General features: G+C 37.2%; 1 protein-coding gene across 2 annotated transcripts in view; it reads left to right on the top strand.

Moving 5' to 3' along the window:
• The window catches only part of UBE2F (ubiquitin conjugating enzyme E2 F (putative)), a 68,160-nt gene that overhangs the window by 13,873 nt on the left and 35,349 nt on the right, over window positions 1–18,938 (top strand). Inside the window, exons 3-4 of one of the 2 annotated variants that reach the window (XM_008057726.2) lie at window positions 4,830–4,859; window positions 8,771–8,836. The exons of the other annotated variant lie outside the window; for it this stretch is intronic. Coding sequence (XP_008055917.1) covers window positions 4,830–4,859; window positions 8,771–8,836 — 96 coding nt within the window. The remainder of the gene's footprint in view (window positions 1–4,829; window positions 4,860–8,770; window positions 8,837–18,938) is intronic. 2 annotated transcript variants of the gene reach the window in all.

The raw sequence follows: 18,938 nt of genomic DNA, 5'->3' as shown, positions 1-18,938 counted from the left end.
TGCAGTCTCCTGAATGCTGAACCTTGGAATCGCGCTCTTGGCCAGCCTTCTCACTTTGCCATTGATGCTTAGCTTTGTGAGCATTCTGGCCTTCATCGCCCCCTCCCTCCCTTCCCCACTCCATATCTTGAAGGCATTGTCATGCTGCTGTGTCATATTTTGGCCATGCATTTGCTTCTTCACTTTATACTCTGGTTTTCATCTCTCCTCTTCTTTCCTGCTATTTTGAATGCCATCAGCAGGGTCTGATCTGCTTGGTACTTTTTTTTTTTTTTTTTTTTAAGGCACAGAGTCTCACTCTGTTACTCAGGTTGGAGTGCAGTGACACAATTATGGCTAACTGCAGCCCTGATCTCCTGGGATCAAGGGATCCTCCCACCTCAGCTTCCCAAGAAGCTGGCGCTACAGGCACATGCTATCATGTCCAGTTAAATGTTTGATTTTTTTTTTTTTTTAATGACAAGGTCTTGCTATATTGCTCAAGTTGGTCTCAAACGCCTGGCTTTTTTTTTTTTTTTTTTTTGAGTTGGAGTCTCACTCTCTCATCCAGACTGGAGTGCAGTGGCCGCTCCCAGCCACTGCAGCCTCGACCTGCTGGACTCCGGTGATCCTTCTGCCTCAGCCTTCCAACTCCTGGCTTTAAACTGTCATCCTGCCTCAGCCTACCAGAGTACTGGAATTATAGGCGTGAACCACTACACTCAGCCTAATTTGCTTTTGATGGTCTTTTCTTGAGCCTTATTCCCCTTGGTTTCTTTGTCCTCTTTCACTAAATCACCATGTTGCTGATGGGTCTCCTACTTTTTTGGTATGTTTCTCATCTGTAACTTTTCCTGTTCTTTGCCTTCTGCTTTCTCCTGAGGTTCTTTTTTCTCCCCTTTGTCGGCCTTACCCATTCTCATGATGACAGGTGGCATTGGTCTGCACCCTAGCCCTGATTATGCATCCAACCTCTTCCTCCAGGGGTTCCCCAACACACCCACCCCAGCTCGGGCCCATTGTGTCACGCCTTGGTGCCATCTCTCACCCCCCTCCACTCACTTACAGTTGCCAGGACTTTTCTGGTCTATTTGCTGTCAGCCCCTTGCCTTTCTTGCTGCCTGCCTCTTAAGTCGTGGGACTTCCACTTTGCCCTTTTGTCCTCTTGAGGCAAAGCTTAGAAACTTTTGGTCAGAAATCTCCAATAGCTCCCTCCACAATTATCTTCCTGTTTTTCTACCTTGTTTCTCAGTGTTCTGCTGTTGTTTTGGGACTTTTGTTCTGGCCACATTGTGTGCCTTCTGGGATCTGTGCTTTTCTGTTCTCTGTGCTTTAGTGCATTGTTGCTTTATCTGCTTGGAATACTCTTTATATCCCCACCTTTGCAAGACTGTCTTGTACTTACTCTTTAAAGCCCAGCTCAGACACCTCCTCCTTTCTTAGTCTTCACAGCTGGAGGGAATCTTCCTGCCTCAAGGACCCAAGAGCACGTTACTTTCTGTCCATGGCACAGACAATTTTGCTAGATCAGTCGTTTCAGGGGGTGCTGCTGTCCGTGCCATGCCAGACTGTAGCTTCTTTAATTCATTAATTAATTGTTTGTTGTAAATATTTAAGGTCTACAACATGACACGTTGATATACATATACATAGTGAAATGATTACTATAGTCAAGCAAACTAACTATCCATGTCACATAGTTGCTTGTTTTTTGTATTTACTCTCGGCAATTTTCTAGCATACAATACAATATTATGAACTATAGTCATCATGCTGTACTGTAGGTCTCTAGATTTACTCATCCTATATAAGCACGACTTTGTATCTGTCACCAGCATCTCCTTATTCTCCACCCCTATACCCTGAGCCTCAGCCCTTGGTCATCACCATTATACTCTTCATTTCTATGTATTTGACTTCTTAAAATTTATGTATAAGTGAGATCATGCACTATTTTTCTTTCTGTGTCTGGCTTATTTCACTTAGTATACTGTCATGAAAGTTTATCTATGTTATTGCACATGGCAGGATCTCCTTTTTTAAGGCTGAATAATACTTCACTATATATTCTGTTTATACCACAATTTCTTTACCCATTCAATTGTCAGTAGAAACTTTGGTTGTTTTCATATTTTGCCTATTGTGATTAATGCTGCAGTGAACATGGTAGTGCAACTATCTTCTATACACCAGTTTCATTTCCTTTGGGTATATACCCAGAGGTATATGCTGGGTCATGTGGTAGCTCTACTTTTAATTTTTTGAGGACGCTCCATACTGTTTTCCATAGTGGCTATAACAGTTTACATTCTCAACATCAGTGTACAAAGGGTTCCCTTTTCTCCACATCGTCACCAACATTATCTCTTCTCTTTTTGATATGAGCCATTCTAATATAAGTGATATTTTGTGAATTTGATTTGTGTTTCTCTGATGCTTAGTGATGTTGAACACCTTTTCATATACCTGTTGAGCATTTTTATTTCTTTTTTGGAGAAATGTCTATTCAGGTCCTTTGCCCATTTTTAAATTGGGTTGCGTTTTTTGCTACTGAATTATGAGACTTCCTTATACATTTGATGTATTAACCCTTTATCAGATTTATGACTTGCAGATATTTTCTCCCAGTTTATAAGCCACCTTTTCATTTTGCCGATTGTTCATATAAGCCATCGTTTCCTTTGCTGTGCAGAAGCTTTTTAGTTTGATGTAATCTCACTTGTTTTTTTGTTGCTTGAGCTTTTGATGTAATATCTAAAAGATCATTTCCAAAGCCAATGTCAAGGAGCTTATTCCCTATATTTTCTTCTAGCATTTTTACCATTTCAGGTCTTACATTAAGTCTTTTAATCCATTTTGAATTGATTTTTGTGTTTGGTTTAAGATAAGGAGCCAATTCATTCCTTTGCATGCAGATATCCTGTTTTCTCAGTACTATTTATTGAAAAAACTATCTTTTCCCCTGGTGTTTTCTTGATGCACTTGTCATAAATTAGTTGATTTGTATATTCTTCTGGGCTCTCTATTCTGTTCCATTGGGGGTGTGTGTGTGTGTGTGTGTGTGTGTGTGTGTGTATGTGTGTGTTATGCCAGTATCATGCTGTTTTGACTACTATAGCTTTGTAATCTCTTAAAATTAAGAAGTGTGATGCCTCCAACTATATTCTTTCTCAAGTTGCTTTGGATATTTGGGGTCTTTTATTTTAGAATTGTTTTTTTCTATTTCTTGAAAAATGCCATTGCGATTTTGTTAGGATTACATTGGATCTGTAGATCACTTTGAGTAGTATCGAGGTTTTAACAATATTAATTCTTCTGATCTATGAACATGGACTATCTTTCCATTTGTTTGTGTCTTCTTCAGTTTCTTTCATCGTTGTTTTACAGTTTTCAGTGTACATATATTTAATCTCCTTGGTTAAACCTATTCCTAAGTATTTTATTCTTTTTTGATGCTACTATAAATGGGATAGTAGCATCTTGATTTTTATCTTGATTTTTTTGGATAGTTTGTTGCTAGTGCATAAAAACACAATTGATTTTTGTGTATTAATTTTGTTTCCTGCAACTTAACTGAATTTGTTTATTAATTCTAACTCTGTGTGTGTGTAGTCTTTAGGGCTTTTTTTTTTTCTTGGAGTCAGAGTCTCACACTGTCACCTAGGCTGGAGTACAGTGGCATGTGCTCATGGCCACCGCAGGCTTGACCAGCTGGGCTCAAGTGGTCCTTCCGCCTTGGCCTTTCCAAGTAGCTGGAACCACCAGCATGTGCCACTGCATCCAGCTAATTTTTTAATTTATTGTAGAGACGAGGTCTTGCCAAGCTGCCCAGACTGGTCTTGAACCCCTGAGCTCAGACAATCCTCTTGCCTCTGCCTCCCAAAGTGCTGGAATTATAGGCATGAGCCACTGCTGTTCCTGGCCATGGGCTTTCTACTTATAGGATCATGTCAACTACAAATTGGAATAATTTTTTATCTTTCTTTCTGGTTTAAATGCCTTTTATTTCTTTTTCTTGTCTGATTGCTCTGGCTAAGACTTCCAGTACTGTGCTGAATACAAGTGGTGGGAGTGGGCACTTTGCCTTGTACTGGATCTTAGACAAAAGACCTCAGCTCTTTACTAGCAGGATTGTGGTAGATTCATAACTTTGTCCCAAAGAAGGGTGCTGGGCTTAAGCACCAAATGAGTGACTGTTAGAAGAGGAACTCAGTGGTCTGTGGCCCCAGGGGAGAGGACTGGGGCCTAGAAATGTAGCTACAAGGGGGCAACTTGAAGATAAGTCTGGGAAAATACATAGACACAATGTATACATATGTAAATTGGATTTTGAGGGGGAGTCATTCCACTGCTTATCTGTTGGCATTCTGCAAGTCACTTTGTGTATCTGAAAGCAGCTAAAAGGCTTAAAGCAGGGATCCCCAACCCCCCAGGCCACGGACTGGTACTGGTTCGAAGCCTGTTAGTAACTGAGCTGCACAGCAGAAGGTGAGCAGTGGGTGAGTGGAACTCTGTCTCCTGTCAGATCAGCGGCCGTATTAGATTCTCATAGGAGCATGAACTCTATTGTGAACTGCACATGCAAGGGATCTATGTTGTGTGCTCCTTGTAAGAATCTAATGCATAATGATCCCCCCAACCCCTGGTTCGTGGAAAAATTGTCTTCCACAAAACCAGTCCCTGATACCAAAAAGGTTCGGGGACTGCTGGCTTAAAGTCTAAACTTTAGACCAGTTTGTCCAGATTGCTTATTTTTTCTTCTGTGTTCTAGAGGAAATTGCCAATTTAGAACTGGTGATTTTATGTGGAATAATTGACTGATATTAACAATAATTTTTTTGTTTCTACAGAGGTTGCAGAACTTGAAGCTAATTTACCTTGTAAGTATAGCATCTCCAGACACTAAGTACTATATATTAATTACATGAAAAAAGCGTTTCATGTGTTAACTAACTTGTACAACAAAACGCCCATTTTTTATGTATGTTAGGAATGAATTTTACTTGTGTGTGAAAAGGTGAAATTTTTTCAAGGATCTAATAAGAACAAGATTTTGCTGTCTTTCTGAATGCTTTCCATCTCCTTCCTGTAGCAGAGGTGCATTTGGGTAGGTTTTGTACCTTGTCCACCTACATTCTGTCCCACATCCTCTTTGAATGAAAAGGTATATAAATCAATAATGGACAGTCATATTTTTGTTAGAGGTGATGCCAGCTTTTGGTCCACAAGGTGCTTATTTGTAACTTGTCTATATGTTTGAGGTGGGCAGCTGCACTGCCTCACAGTCGGCAGGGGTCTACACTTTGCTTGATATCTTCTGCCCCAGACACGCAAGGCCAGCATGCAGGCCTTACTCATGAGTGTGGCACACTCAGAAAGTCTGCTTGCCAGGCAATTATTGTGTGTCATGTGTCAATTTTTCTTTTTCTCTATCATGAATGCTTTTTCAAACCCATTATTACTTCATGAGGCCACCAAAGTCTGAAAGCTTTGACTATATTATATATTTTTAAAAATTATAACTTTTTATCATTATTCCTGGTGTAAAAATAGTTCTGAGACTGAGGATGTCTGTTGATGTGGGTAAAATGTTTTATAAATGGGTCTCCTGGTTTGGGTGAGTGCTGTAGAGAACTTAGGTTTGGGTGTGGAGGCATCTCTGATGTGGAGTAGGACAGGGGCCATTCCAGCTTCCACCTGGAGTTGGAAAGATAATGGGAGGGGGCTGTGACCCCAAGAGGTTGTGAAATTAATTTATGAGGGTAAGTATGTAATGTTTCTTGAGAAATTATTTTGACATAATATTTTTATTGATAGGTATAGTAAGTTGTGATCTAAAATGTCTTTCTTAGTGTGGGCCTCAACCAAAAATGTCTTGAAAGTCACTGGAGTGCTTGACCTCAGTTTTCTTCAACTGGTGCTGTCTTGGAATTCTTTTAAGAGGTTATCTTTCTACCTACTGAAGTATTTACAGACGGAATAGTTTTCTTTAAAATGCTCTGGGAAAACAACCTTGTGAGGGGGTAGAATAGATGAAGCAAGATTGGCAAAATGTTGAAACTGGGGAATGGGTTCTTTATACTGTTGTTTCTACTTTTGTGTAGGTTAGGACATCGTCCTATGAAAAAGAAAAATAAGGTGATCCCTCTCCTTCATGTCTTTCCACAACCCCCAACTTGAACCTACATGCAGACATTTAATCAAAGACCACAAAGAAGTTTTCATTTACAAAAGGTTCATTTGTTCTTGAGTATGACTCTTAAAGACTGTTGGTTTTTAACCCATAAAGTGCAGTTTAGAAACAACACAATTTTATGACTGACTTTTAAATCAGGATCTTAGCTAAATACCTTAGATTTGAAAAAGGCATGGCTTTTTCCAAGTCTTATGGCTAAGGTATCAGATAAAAAGACAACATGCTACTTGCCTCTTCTTTTTGCTCTTTCTTCCTACCTTCTCTCCTGATCAAAGAGGGAAAAATCTAAATCATTTTATACAGGTAAGACATGCTTTCCAAAAGGGTGCTGCTCATTATTCTGAAAATGAAATAAGAAGCCACCAAAGAATACATCTTTCCTATCTGTTTCATAATCTTTCTAAAATACAAAAACGAACAAAATAACTTGCCATGTAGTAGTGCTGTTTAGTAACTATTTAGAACTAGTTTGGAACTCTGTACGTGGGAGTTTATAGAGGTTTCTCTGAAGAAAAAAAAAAGTCTATTTCAGATAGCCTGAAATATTGTTAGAGACTTAGATATCCCATGCCTACATGTAGAGAAAAAGCTTAATTTTGGAGTTTTAATAAAGCACCTGCATTGAACTAAAACAAAACCCTGACTTTTTAACCTCTTGCTTTTTAGAACTTAACCTTTCTTGAGCTTTAATTTTTTTGAGTTCTTTTCAGTAGTGTTATTGTCTTTTTATCTACCTTGATAGTTTATTTTTGGTGGGCCAGTCTTTTTCAGGGGGATTGTTTTCTGCATCTCTTTAAAATTAAAACAAAGGAGAATGCTAGGTATTAAAAACAAGCGGATAATGCCAACTTCAACAAATCACTGAAATGTTTCCCAAGCCCTAGCCATATGTGTTTGTTACTTACAGTTCACTAGAAAGATGACATTTATCAAGTTAAGATTAGGAAAATGAAACCCATTTTAAGTATTTCCTACATAGTTTTAAATGTGTAATTTGGGAGAAAGTTTAAAACTCTTTGGCCCTGAGTTAGTAAGTAAGGATTATGACCATGAAATCTCTAAGACTGCTTCTTGCTCTTCTAGACTGAGTTTTCACCTGGAAAGGAAAGCCCACTAACAAGGCTTGTGTTGTTTTTATGTGTCATATCTTCCATGTCTAACATGTTCATTAAGTACTAAAAGGAAATGAGGCCTGCAATAGGGGTAAGAGTCATGAACTGGTTATTTATTTATTTATTTATTTATTTTTGAGTTGGAGTCTCACTCCATCGCTCAGACTGGAGTGCACCCCAGTGTTGACCTGCTGGGCTCAGGCGATCCTTCCGCCTCAGAGCTGGAAATACAGGCGTGTACTACCGCGCCCAGCTAATTTTTTTGATTTATTGGAGAGATGAGGTCTTGCCAAATTGCCCAGGCGGGTCTCGAATCCGTGGGCTCAGACAGTCCCCTCACCTTGGCCTCCCAAAGTGCTAGGATTACAGGCTTGAGCCACCACGCCCAGCCTGAACTGGTTATTGACTTGGGAACTAACCTTGCTTCTGTCAATAACCTGTGTAATCTTGGGCTAGTCACTGAAGCTCTCTGGACCTTCCTGTCACCTGTCCTAATTGAGGGTATTGGACTAGATGATCTCTAAGGCCATTGCTGAGTCTAAATTTGAATTGTTCTATTTTTGATGAAAACTTATATTATTGTAAAACTAAGCTAATATTTTTGTTTGGACTTGTAAAAAATAAAGCCAGTGGTGAACTGAGGAATTTAGCATAATATTTTCTGAGTTTATAGATAAATATAGAAAATTTCTCTGTATATTCTTCCCAGATTCCCTGAGTATTTATTTTATGGGCGATCACCATTCTTTTGTGTTGTTTGTTGAAGGAGGCAGATGTGGGATGTAGCCAACTTCCCTGGCCTGTGTCAACAACCAGTAGCCCTTCCCCCAGGGGAACTCCTTGTCCTGATTCATGCCCCTTTCAACTTAGGACAAGTGGGCACAGAACATTGCCTTCTGGGTCAGCAGAGCCTCATTTTCCCAACAAAGCAAGCTGAATTATCACTTAGTTTGTGAAGGTGTTAAAAAAATGATAGTAAACTCTGGGTGGAAGCTAACTCCTGGGCAGCACACTTCTTTTAACTTCCATGTCTGTGGTGCTAGGGCAACAGTCTAGAAGTTTTACCTGGGTTCTTTTTCTGTTTTTCTTGTTTTGGGTTTTTTTTTTTCTCTTTTCATGTTTAGCTCACCTTTACCCGTATGCATTAATCTCCCTGGGGTATGGTTTCTTCTTTTCAAAGTAAAGTAGCATAATTATTGAAACTAATGGAAAGATCTCTATTTTTAGTGACCATTAAATCTTGAAGGAAAACATCTCAATTGGAATTAACTAGTAAAAGATCATACGGTGAAAAACACATGGCAAAAACCACTGGTTTGCAATTTTAGCATATTGACATTATTATTATTAAACAAATAGTGAGGGAGATCACGACTTCTGTAAACCCCTCCAGCATTGCTAACTTTACATGTATTCAAAGGTTGGCCTCAGCATGTAGCTCCTGCTCATACCAGACCTTCCTGATGTGCTGTTTCTTTTGCAGGTACATGCAAAGTGCATTTTCCTGATCCAAACAAGCTTCATTGCTTTCAGCTAACTGTAACCCCAGGTAATATTCTTACATACTTAAGTGTTAAAGTGATTTTCAAACAACACATTTTAAAGGCTTCCCAAGTCTGTACACTTTGGCTTAATTTGTCTTCTAGCTTTTTAAAAATTAATACATTAATAACCATTTTATTTGAAGACAAGATACATGCTTTGTACTCAGCTAAAGCATAGTGAAGTGAATTTGGGGCATTCAGTGTATACTCTCAATAACTACATATAAACTTAACTAAGTGAAAAGCATGGGCTTTGGAGTCATAAGTGGGTTCTGATCCTGCTCCCTCATTTAGGAACAGTGTGACCTTGGTTAAGTTACTTAACGTCTTAGCTGCAGCCTACCTATACCTATCAACAAAGTGGGGATCAAATGGGACCTATCTTACAGGGCAGTTGTGAGGATTAAGTAGATAGTGTGGGCAAGGCACCTAAGCCCAGGTTCTGGCACACAGAAGCAGACAAGATTATCAGCTGTCCTCAGTAGGACTGATAAGTGATCTCCAAGCCAGCCAGGGAGGTAACATATTTCTTCTCAAACTGGGCAGGAAAAGGAGGACCTGTGTCTTTTCTAGGTACAATGCAATTCTAAGAGTCACACGATCCCACGTTTCATAGCCTGCCAATGTTAATTTTGAGCAGTGCTGGCAGCCAGTTGATGCTGCCATGGGAAATGAAATGAGGACAAAGGGAATTAAGGAGAGGGAAGGGAGTTTTGTGATGGAAATATAAGGTGTTATTTTATTTGGGGAATGGAAAGGGAGTGAGAAACTGAGAATAATTAGTCACTAACTAATTAAAAAGTAGAGAAGAACTTGGAATTTTGATAGGTGATAATGAGCCCATGAATAAGCCCTGGCCTTGTCACTTTGTGGGCAGGATTTTTTTTTTTTTTTCCTCCTCTCTCATGGAAAAAATAACACAAGAAATCCCATTTCAAAATATGTTTAAAAACCTCAAAAAAATCTGTTTTATCTCATTCCACAAAGGGCTCTGGGTGTAAACTCAGTCTGGTACCAATTCCTCTAAGATGAAGAGAGTTCTTAGTAGTTAATATTGGAACACCATCGTTAGAAATGGAGTATTTCACACACCTGACACCTATAGATAAGTGCAGTGAAGGACTTTAAACTATGGTGGAATGATGAAAATTCAAACCATCCTTTGGCTACCTTTCTAAAACACATGCACATTCTGCTGTATTTAACGAGAGGTATTGAGCACACTCTCATGCTTTCTTGGTGATTCAAGGTCACCATGAAGGACGTCATTTACTATATTGTTACTAGTTTCAGAAATTATTGTAGTGATTAAGACTGGTTATCTATTTACTAAGTAACTTCAGACTTGTGTGTTTGTAGTAAGATATTTTCTTCCCTCTGCCTTTCTGGAGCATTTTCAGTGGCTGCCAGGGATTCTGTTGCTCTCCCTCTCCAAGCACAGACTTTGTGGCCCTTGGCCACTCAGAGACCTTTGTTGGTGTTTCCAGGCTTGTTACTATCATATGATTGGGTTTCTGTCAAGTCTAACATCTGAATAAGTGAATTTTTTTCCTTTTTTTAATAGAAAATTTTTACTGAATTACATGAACGCTGTGATTATTAAGATTATGTATATGACAGCATCTTTGGTGTTCTTGTAATTGTCCTTGAAAATGGAGCATAATTGTTAATTTTTGTATTTACTGTTCTATTAGACAAAAAAAATCACTTGTGTTTTGGGGCCTGTAACTACTTACTTCCTTAGCATTTATATTTTAAATAAATGTGCATCAGGGACATTGTTATCACGTTGAGCTGTATGTATGCTGAGCATGCTTTTTAGATACTGTATATATGCTCTCATTGTATGTTAGTGCATCAGAAAGCTGTGGTGGTTCCTGACTTTTGTTTATTAAGAGAAGTTTGGCTAAGATTTGCTAGTCCTAGAAACTTGCCTCGTGTCATATTTATTTAAAAGCTTTTTGGAGTCATGCTTCTGTTAGTAGTGAAAAAATTATAGTGATACACCTAAGTAATGAAGTTTTAACAATGTATGGGCCAAGTGGCTCATGCCTGTAATCTTAGCATTTTGGGCGAATCACTTGAGGCCAGGAGTTGGAGACTAACTTGGTCCATATAGCGAGACCCCCATCTCTACAAAAATTTAAAGACAGCAAGAGAGATAGACCCTATCTCTACAAAAAAAGAAGAAAGAAAGAGAGAGAGAAAAAAAGAGAGAGAAAATTAGATGAGTGTGGTGGCGGGAATCTGTAGTTGCAACTACTCAGGAGGCCGAGATGGGAGGATCACTTGAGCCCAGGAGTATGAGGTTGTAGTGAGTTATGATAATATTACTGTATGCCAGCCTGTGCAACAGAATGAGACCTTGACTCTAAAAAAAAAAAAAAAAAAAGAAACAACAGCAAATGGTTTTGAAACTGGCTCATGTACAGGCAGTAATTCTGGGATAGATCTGAAAACTCACTAATACATATGATCTAGGTGTTAGGATGGTCAGAGTGGAGACAATACATCTGCATTTTCAGGTTAAAGCTCTTCTTTATCTAGCTGTTGCTCACACTTGATAACATTTTAATAATTTTATTTGTTTCTGGGACGATTTTTCATGGTTGGGAATAAATATACTCTTTAGAGAAGAAATGGAAATGTAATTTGGAGATTAGGGTAAAAGAAAGGGATAGGATTTAGAAAAAAATAAGTCTCCACAGCAGCTCACTAAACAAGAAAACATACTGGTAAGTGAAATGAAACAAAAGAAGACAAATGCTGAAAGACTAGCTACAATATCACATGGAGTATTCTGTGAAGTTGGTAGGACAGTTTGCGAAACTGGACTAGTTCACTGAGTGACCCCACATACACATGGAAGTTACCTCATCCTGCCTATATTAATGGGTGGTGGTAGCTTTATGCTGAAGGGGTAGCTTTATGCTGAAGGGACCATGGGTTTAAATAACAATGATTCTTTTTTAATTTTACTTTTTAAACAATTTTAATGAGGTACAAAATTTCAAACAATAAAATATACTAATATGAACTATACAGCTAAAGGAGTTTTAAAACTCCTTTATATATACTATATAACTACAACCTCAAAAAAAACAAAAAACATTTCCATCATTTCTGACGTTTCCTTCTGCTCCTTTGCAGCCAATTCCTCTCTTCCCCCACTCTACCACCCAAAATTCCTTTCTGATTTCTATGACCATAAATTAGTTTTGTTTGTTCTTGAATTTTTTATAGATAAGTGGACTCTTATATGTGTACTTTTTGTCTCTGACTTCTTTGTTTTTAATTTCCACATGTTGATGTGTGAATCAGTAATTTGTTCCTCTTTATTCTTTGTATGAATATGCCATAATTTGTTTTTCTGTTTTTCTACTGGCAGACATTTGAAGTGTTTCCAGCTTTTGACTATTATGAATAAAACTGCTATGAGCATTCAAATGCTTACAGTTTTCCTTTCTCTTCAGTTCACCTAAGAGTGGAATTTCTGAGCCATAGAAAAGATATATGTTTAACTTTTTAAGAAACTTGCCATTGTGGTTGTATCATACACTGACCAGCAGTATATGAGAAGTTTCAGTTGTTCTATACATGTATCAACATTTGGGTGTGAAATAGTCTATCATTGTGGTTTTAATTTGCATTTCCCAGTGACAAACGATGTTAAGTATCTTTTCATGTATTTATGGGCCATTTGTATATCTTCTTTTGTGAAGTGCCCAAGTATTTTGCCCATTTTGAAATCTTTATTTTGTGGGAATTTACACTATGGTATGAATACAAGTTCTTTGTCAGATTGGTGAGCTATGAATATTTTCTCCCATTCTGTAACTTTGCTACTCATTTTTAATGCTGTCATTAATTGAAGAGGAAACCTTAAGTTTGATGATGTGTAATTTAACAAAAATTATTTAATGGTTTGTGCTTTTTATGTCCTGTTTAAGAATTTTCACTTACCCCAAGGTTGCAAATATATTCTCCTATGTTTTTCACAAGAAGATTTATGATTCAAGATTTTAATTTTTTTTTTTTTTTTTTTTGAGTTGGAGTCTCACTTCGTCGCCTAGGCTGGAGTTCAGTGACAGGCTCACTATCACCGCAGCCTCAACCTGCTGGGCTCAGGCGATCCTTCCACCTCAGCCTTCCAGGTGTGTGCTACCATGCCTGGCTAATTTTTTTATTTATTGTAGAGTTGAGGTCTTGCCAAGTTGCCCAGACTGTTCTCAAACCCGTGGGCTCAGGCAGTCCCCTCACCTCAGCCTCCCAAAGTGCTGGAATTACAGACTTGAGCCACTGAGCCTGGCCAATTTTAATTTTTTATTCATTTTTAATTTTTATTTTTCAGAGACAAGGTCTCACTCTATTGTCTAGGCTGGAGTGCTGTGGTGTGATCATAGCCCACTATAACCTCTCACTCCTGAGCTCAAGCCATCTTCACACCTTAGCCTCCCAAATAGCTAAGACTGCAGGTGCACCACCATGCATGACTTATTTTTGGATTTTTTTTGTGAAGAAGGGATCTCGCTATGTTTCCCAGACTGGTCTCAAACTCCTGACCTCAAGCTATCATCCTGCCTCACCTCCCAGAGCACTGGGATTATAGACGTGGGCCACCATGCTTGGTCTGAGTCTAGGTTTTATGTTAAAGTTCATGATCCATCTTGAATTGACTTTTGTATATGGAATAAGATGGAGGCTGAGGTTTATTTAATCTGTATAGTTACCAACTATTTCAGCAAAAAGCTTTTTACTTTCTTCATTGAATTACCTTGATACCCTGGTCAAACAGTATTGACTATCTATGTATACGTTTGTTTTTTGGACTCTATTCTATTCCCTTGATCTCTGTGTTTGTAGTTAGACCAGTAATATACCATTTTGATGATCATGTCTTTTTTTTTTTTTTTTGAGTTGGAGTCTCACTCTGTCGCCCAGACTGGAGTGCAGTGGCCGCTCCCGGCCACCACAGCCTCAACCTGCTGGGCTCCGGCGATCCTTCCGCCTCAGCCTTCTGAGTAGCTGGAATTACAGGCACACGCTACCACACCCGGCTAATTTTTTGATTTATTGTAGAGATGAGGTCTCACCTGCCCAGGCGGGTCTCGAACCCACGGGCTCAGGCAATCCACTCACCTCAGCTTCCCAAAGGCACGGGGTTACAGGCTGAGCCACCAAGCCCGGCTTGATGATCATGTCTTTATAGTACCTATTTTGAGATACATAGTGTATTTTGATGCTATTGATGCTACTCTTAAAAATTATTTTAGCTAGTCCAGGTTCATTTAATTTTCATTTCCATTTTTAATCACCCAGTAAATTTTACAAAAGCGGCTGGTGGGACTGCCTTGACTCTAGACCAGTTAGGGGAGAAATTACTTCTTAATAATATTAAGCCTTCTAATCCTGAACATGACAGATGTCGCTATTTAGATCTTTTTAAATTTTTCTCAGCAATATTTTAAAGTTGTCAAGCGTATAGGTCTTGCAAATACTTTGGTAAATTTATTGCCAAGTATTTCATGGTTTTGAAACTGTTGATAAATAGTATTTTTTTAACTTCAGTTTTTAATTGTTGCTACTACATAAAAATACAATTGATCTTTAACTATATTGGTCATGCATCTTGTGATCTTGCTAAATTCACTTTAATTCTAGTAGCTTTTCCATGTATTCTTATAATTTCTATGTCTATGATCATTGCATCAATAAATAAAGACATTTTCTCTTTTTGCTCAGCAATTTATTTGCCTTTTATTTCTTTTTCTTACTGCACTGGCTGTGACATCCAGTACAGTGTTGAATAGAAGTAGTGAGAACATTTATCTGTCTTGTTCTTGATCCTAGGGGTAAACTGTTCATCCTTTAAATATGATTTTAGCTGTAGGTTTCTTGTGTATACCCTTTAGCAAGTGAAAAATGTCCATCTTTTTTTGGTTTACTGAGTTTTACCAATGTGTATTGAATTTTTTCTTCATTAATTGAGATGATCATAGGATTTTTCGCCTTTATCTTATAAATATGGTAAATTATACTTACTGATTTTTGAGTGTTGAACCAGTCTTTTATTCCTGTGATAAAACCCCACTTGATCATGATGGGTTCAATTTTCTAGTACAGTGTTTTGTTAGGAAATTTTGTTTTAATATTCTGAAGAATGTTGGTTTGTATTTTTCTTTTCTTGTAATTTCTCTAATTTTGGCATCAGGGTGATATTTGACTGATAAAATAAGAAGTATTCCTTTTTTATTTTCTAAAAGAGTTTGTGTAGGATTGGTATTATTTATTTCTTACATGCTTGGTAGAATTTGCCAGTTAAGTAGTCTGGACCTGGAGTTTTACTTTTGGGAAAGTTTTTATTTATAAATTCAGTTTATTTAATTAGATGCAGGGTTATAACATTATTATATTTCTTAAGTCAGCTTTGGTAATTTTTTTTTTTGGGTTGGGGTCTCACTCTGTCACCCAGGCTGTAGTGTAGTGGCATGCTCATAGTAACCTCAATCTGCTGGTCTTAGGTGATCCTTCCACCTCAGCCTTCCAAGTAGCTGGAACTACAGGCATGTACTACCATGCCCAGCTTATTTTTTTGATTTATTGCAGAGACAAGGTCTTACCAAGTTGCCTGCAGGCTCAGGCAAGCCTCTTGCCTCAGCCTCCGAAAGTACTGGGATTACAGGCTGAGCCACTGCACCCGACCAGCTTTGGTAATTTTTTATTTCAAAGAATTTGTTTGTTTTACTTAAGCTATAGAATACTGATATAAAGATTGTTTGGAATATTCATTTATTATTCTACTAATGTCTGTAGGATCTGTAGTGGTGTCTGTCCCCTTTTTCATCCTGATACAGTAATTTGAGGCTTCTTTTTTTTTCTTGATTATGTAGACTACAAGCTTATACAGTTGATTTTTATAGAGAATTGGCTTTTGTTTTTCTCAATTGTTTGTCCATTTTATTGATTTCTGCTCTTTATTCTTTCTTATACTTTAGGTTTAATTTGCTTTTCTTTTTCTAGCTTCTTAAAGCAGAAACCTAGATCATTGTTTTGTTTTGCCATTGGTGTTTTTAAAAGTACTGTTGATTAAAGTCTAAGTTACATTCTTTTGCATAGTTAGTATAATGATTTTTAGTTTCATCCATGTTGTTATATTAATCAGTATTTTGTATTTTTTTTTTTTTTTTTACTGATGAGTTGTATTCTACTGTATAGGTGCGTAACAGTCTGCCCATTCCTCACTTGATGAACTTTTGTGTTGCTTCCACTTTGAGACTATTATGCATAAAACTGCTGTAAACTTGTGTGTAGGTCTTCGTCAATATGTTTTCATTTCTCCTGAGTAAACTGGTGAAATAACTGGGTCATGTGGTAGTAAGAGTAAGTTTAACTTTATAAAATACCATGATTAAGTTTTCCAGAGTTTTGCATTCCTACTAGCAATGAATGTGAATTCTTGCCAACAACTGGTATTGTCATTCTTTTCCATTTTAGCCATTCTAGTAGGTATGTATCTTTATTGTAACTTTAATTTATGTTTCTCTAATAACTAATAATGTTCAGCATCTTTTCCTGTGCTTATTTGCTATCTGCATATCTTACTTGTTCAAGTATGTATTCAAATATTTTGCCCATTTTAAAATTGGATTGCTTGTCTTATTATTAATAAGTTGTAATCTTTCTGTATATACCTCAGTAGAAATCCTTTATCAGCTATGTGGTGGTTTAATTACATCCTTTTTATTAATATTACATATAGAGAAAATTCTGATTAGGAATTTTTATAACCAGTTCATAAATCTTGTATAGTTATGTGTATATTCACCTAAATTTATTTTAAAATGTATCGATTATTAGATTATTAATGTTTTCTTAATTTGAACATTTAATTTATAAAAGCTGTCTAACTGGTATGTGACAATAAACAGTGAAGTTTACATTGAGTCATAAAATTTTACTGAATTTATCTGTTATCCCCTTTATGTGTGGTTGGTGGTCATCCTTAACTTTGTTTCAGAACTTTGGAGTTATAGAAGGAAAAGTTTCTGATTGTGCAATAAAGGAAGATCCTAAATTCTGAGTGAAGAAATAGGTTGATGAACCTGAAACCTGTATTTGGTTCCACACATGAACATTTTGGAACAATATTTAAGTAATCATGGGGATTTAAAAACATATGGAAATGGAGCAAAGCTCTGAAGCAGACCTATTGGTTTGACCAACATCCTGATCATATAGTAGTTTGTGTTGTTTACCATTAATATGTTAAGGTTTCAGACATATAAAATGTATACTCTCATCCCTAGTTCTTTCTAGATTTACTTACTTGCTTGCTTATTTATTTATTTATTTATTGAGTCAGAGTCTCACTTTGTTGCCCAGGCTGGAGTACAGTGGCACACTCACAGCCACTGCAGCCTCGACCTACTGAGCTCAGGCAATCCTTCCACCTCAGTCTTCCAAGTAGCTGGAAATACATGCTACCATGCCTGGCTTATTTTGATTTATTGTAGAGACAAGGTTTCATAAAATTACCCAGGCTGGTCTTGAAGCCCTGAGCTCAGGCAGTCCTCTCACCTAGGCCTCCCAAAATGCTGGGCTTACAGGCTTGAAACGCCTGGCCTAGATTTATTTTTAATTTTAGTATGGAGATAACCATTAAGAAGGGGATAAATTTGAGAAAGAACAGACTTTTCTTTCCAATAATGCTAAAAAGACAGGCGGAAATTCTCTTCTTTTGATGTAGAATAGAAATGTGATGTGATCTCTTAAAACATCAGTTATCTACCAAAGCATCATCTTAACTTCTGTCAGGAAAACATTTACCGTATTTTCCAAGAACTCTGATGGTGTGATGCTTTCTTTGCTTACTATACCTACTGAGTAGGCCACCCCTGTCATGTGTTACACAGATATCTCTGACCTGTTCTTTCACTGGTTTCTGTCCCTTGCCTCAAACATAACTCTGAACCTAATTCTCTTGTGGGATGCTGAGACCTCCTGAAGTGAGTATGAAATGAATTGTTTTAAAAGTCATTTATTTCCATGGTTGAATATGTATGCTGGAGGTCGCCAGTAAAAATATATATAATGTGTGAAAATCTTCAAAAGATGACATGGCATTTAAATCTGAAGTTTTTTTGTCATTTAAAAAACAATTAGCACTCTTTCAGTTTCCTAGTTACTCAGTGGTGCCTTTTATGTGGTTTTGACTTTTTATCTTTCTTAAAAATCATGTTTAATGAACTATAATTTACACACAGTAAACTTATTAATCTTAGGTATAGAGTTTTCTGCATTTTAACAAACATACACAGTCATGTAACCACTACCACAATCAAATTCCCTTGAGCCCCTTTGCAGTCAATCTCCTCTCTCCACCTCCAGCCCCTGGCAGTTATTGATAGGATTTCTTTCCCTATAGTTTTGCCTCTTCCAAAATGTTATATAAATGAACCCAAACAGTATGTAACATTTTTGTATATGACTTCTTCCACTTTGGGATTCATGCATGTTGTTTTATGTTTTATTTGGTTGTATGAACGTTCCACAGTACTTCTGATTATTCTTTCATCAAATGTAGTAGGTATTTGTGTTGCTTCCAGTTTTTGGCAATTATAAGAAATTGCAAAATCTTTTTTCTCAAGTAGCTATACCATTTTGCATTCTCTGTGTAGGAATTCTAGTTGCTCTATGTTTTCACCAGCATTTAGTTTAAAAAACTTTAGTCACTGTAATGACTACATAATGATGTTTAATTGTGGTGCTAATCTGCATTTTTAAAATGACTGTCTCTTTTTTGGAGAAGAGTCTGCTCAACTATGTTGTTCATCTTTTTAAAAAATTAAGTTTTTTATTGCAAAATTTCAAAAGTTCCTTAAGATGCATCTTTTATCAGATGTGTATTTCATAAATGTTTTTTACTTAGTCTGTGGCTTGGCTTTATTTCCTTAATACTATCTTTTAAAGACCAGCTTTTTTTTAAATTAATTAATTTATTTATTATAAAGATGTGGAGTACAATTCAGGGTTAGGTATATAAACACCGATCATGCAGGTACCCTTGTTGATGAGGTATGCCCCTCCCTCCCCTAGCTGTTTCCCTCA

This window comes from Carlito syrichta, unplaced genomic scaffold (genome assembly GCF_000164805.1).
Source record: "Carlito syrichta isolate Samal-C Ts95f unplaced genomic scaffold, Tarsius_syrichta-2.0.1 Scaffold303113, whole genome shotgun sequence".
Taxonomy (NCBI): Eukaryota; Metazoa; Chordata; class Mammalia; order Primates; family Tarsiidae; genus Carlito; species Carlito syrichta.
The sequence above is the reverse complement of the archived record's forward strand: the minus strand, read 5'-3'. Positions and strand labels throughout refer to the sequence as shown.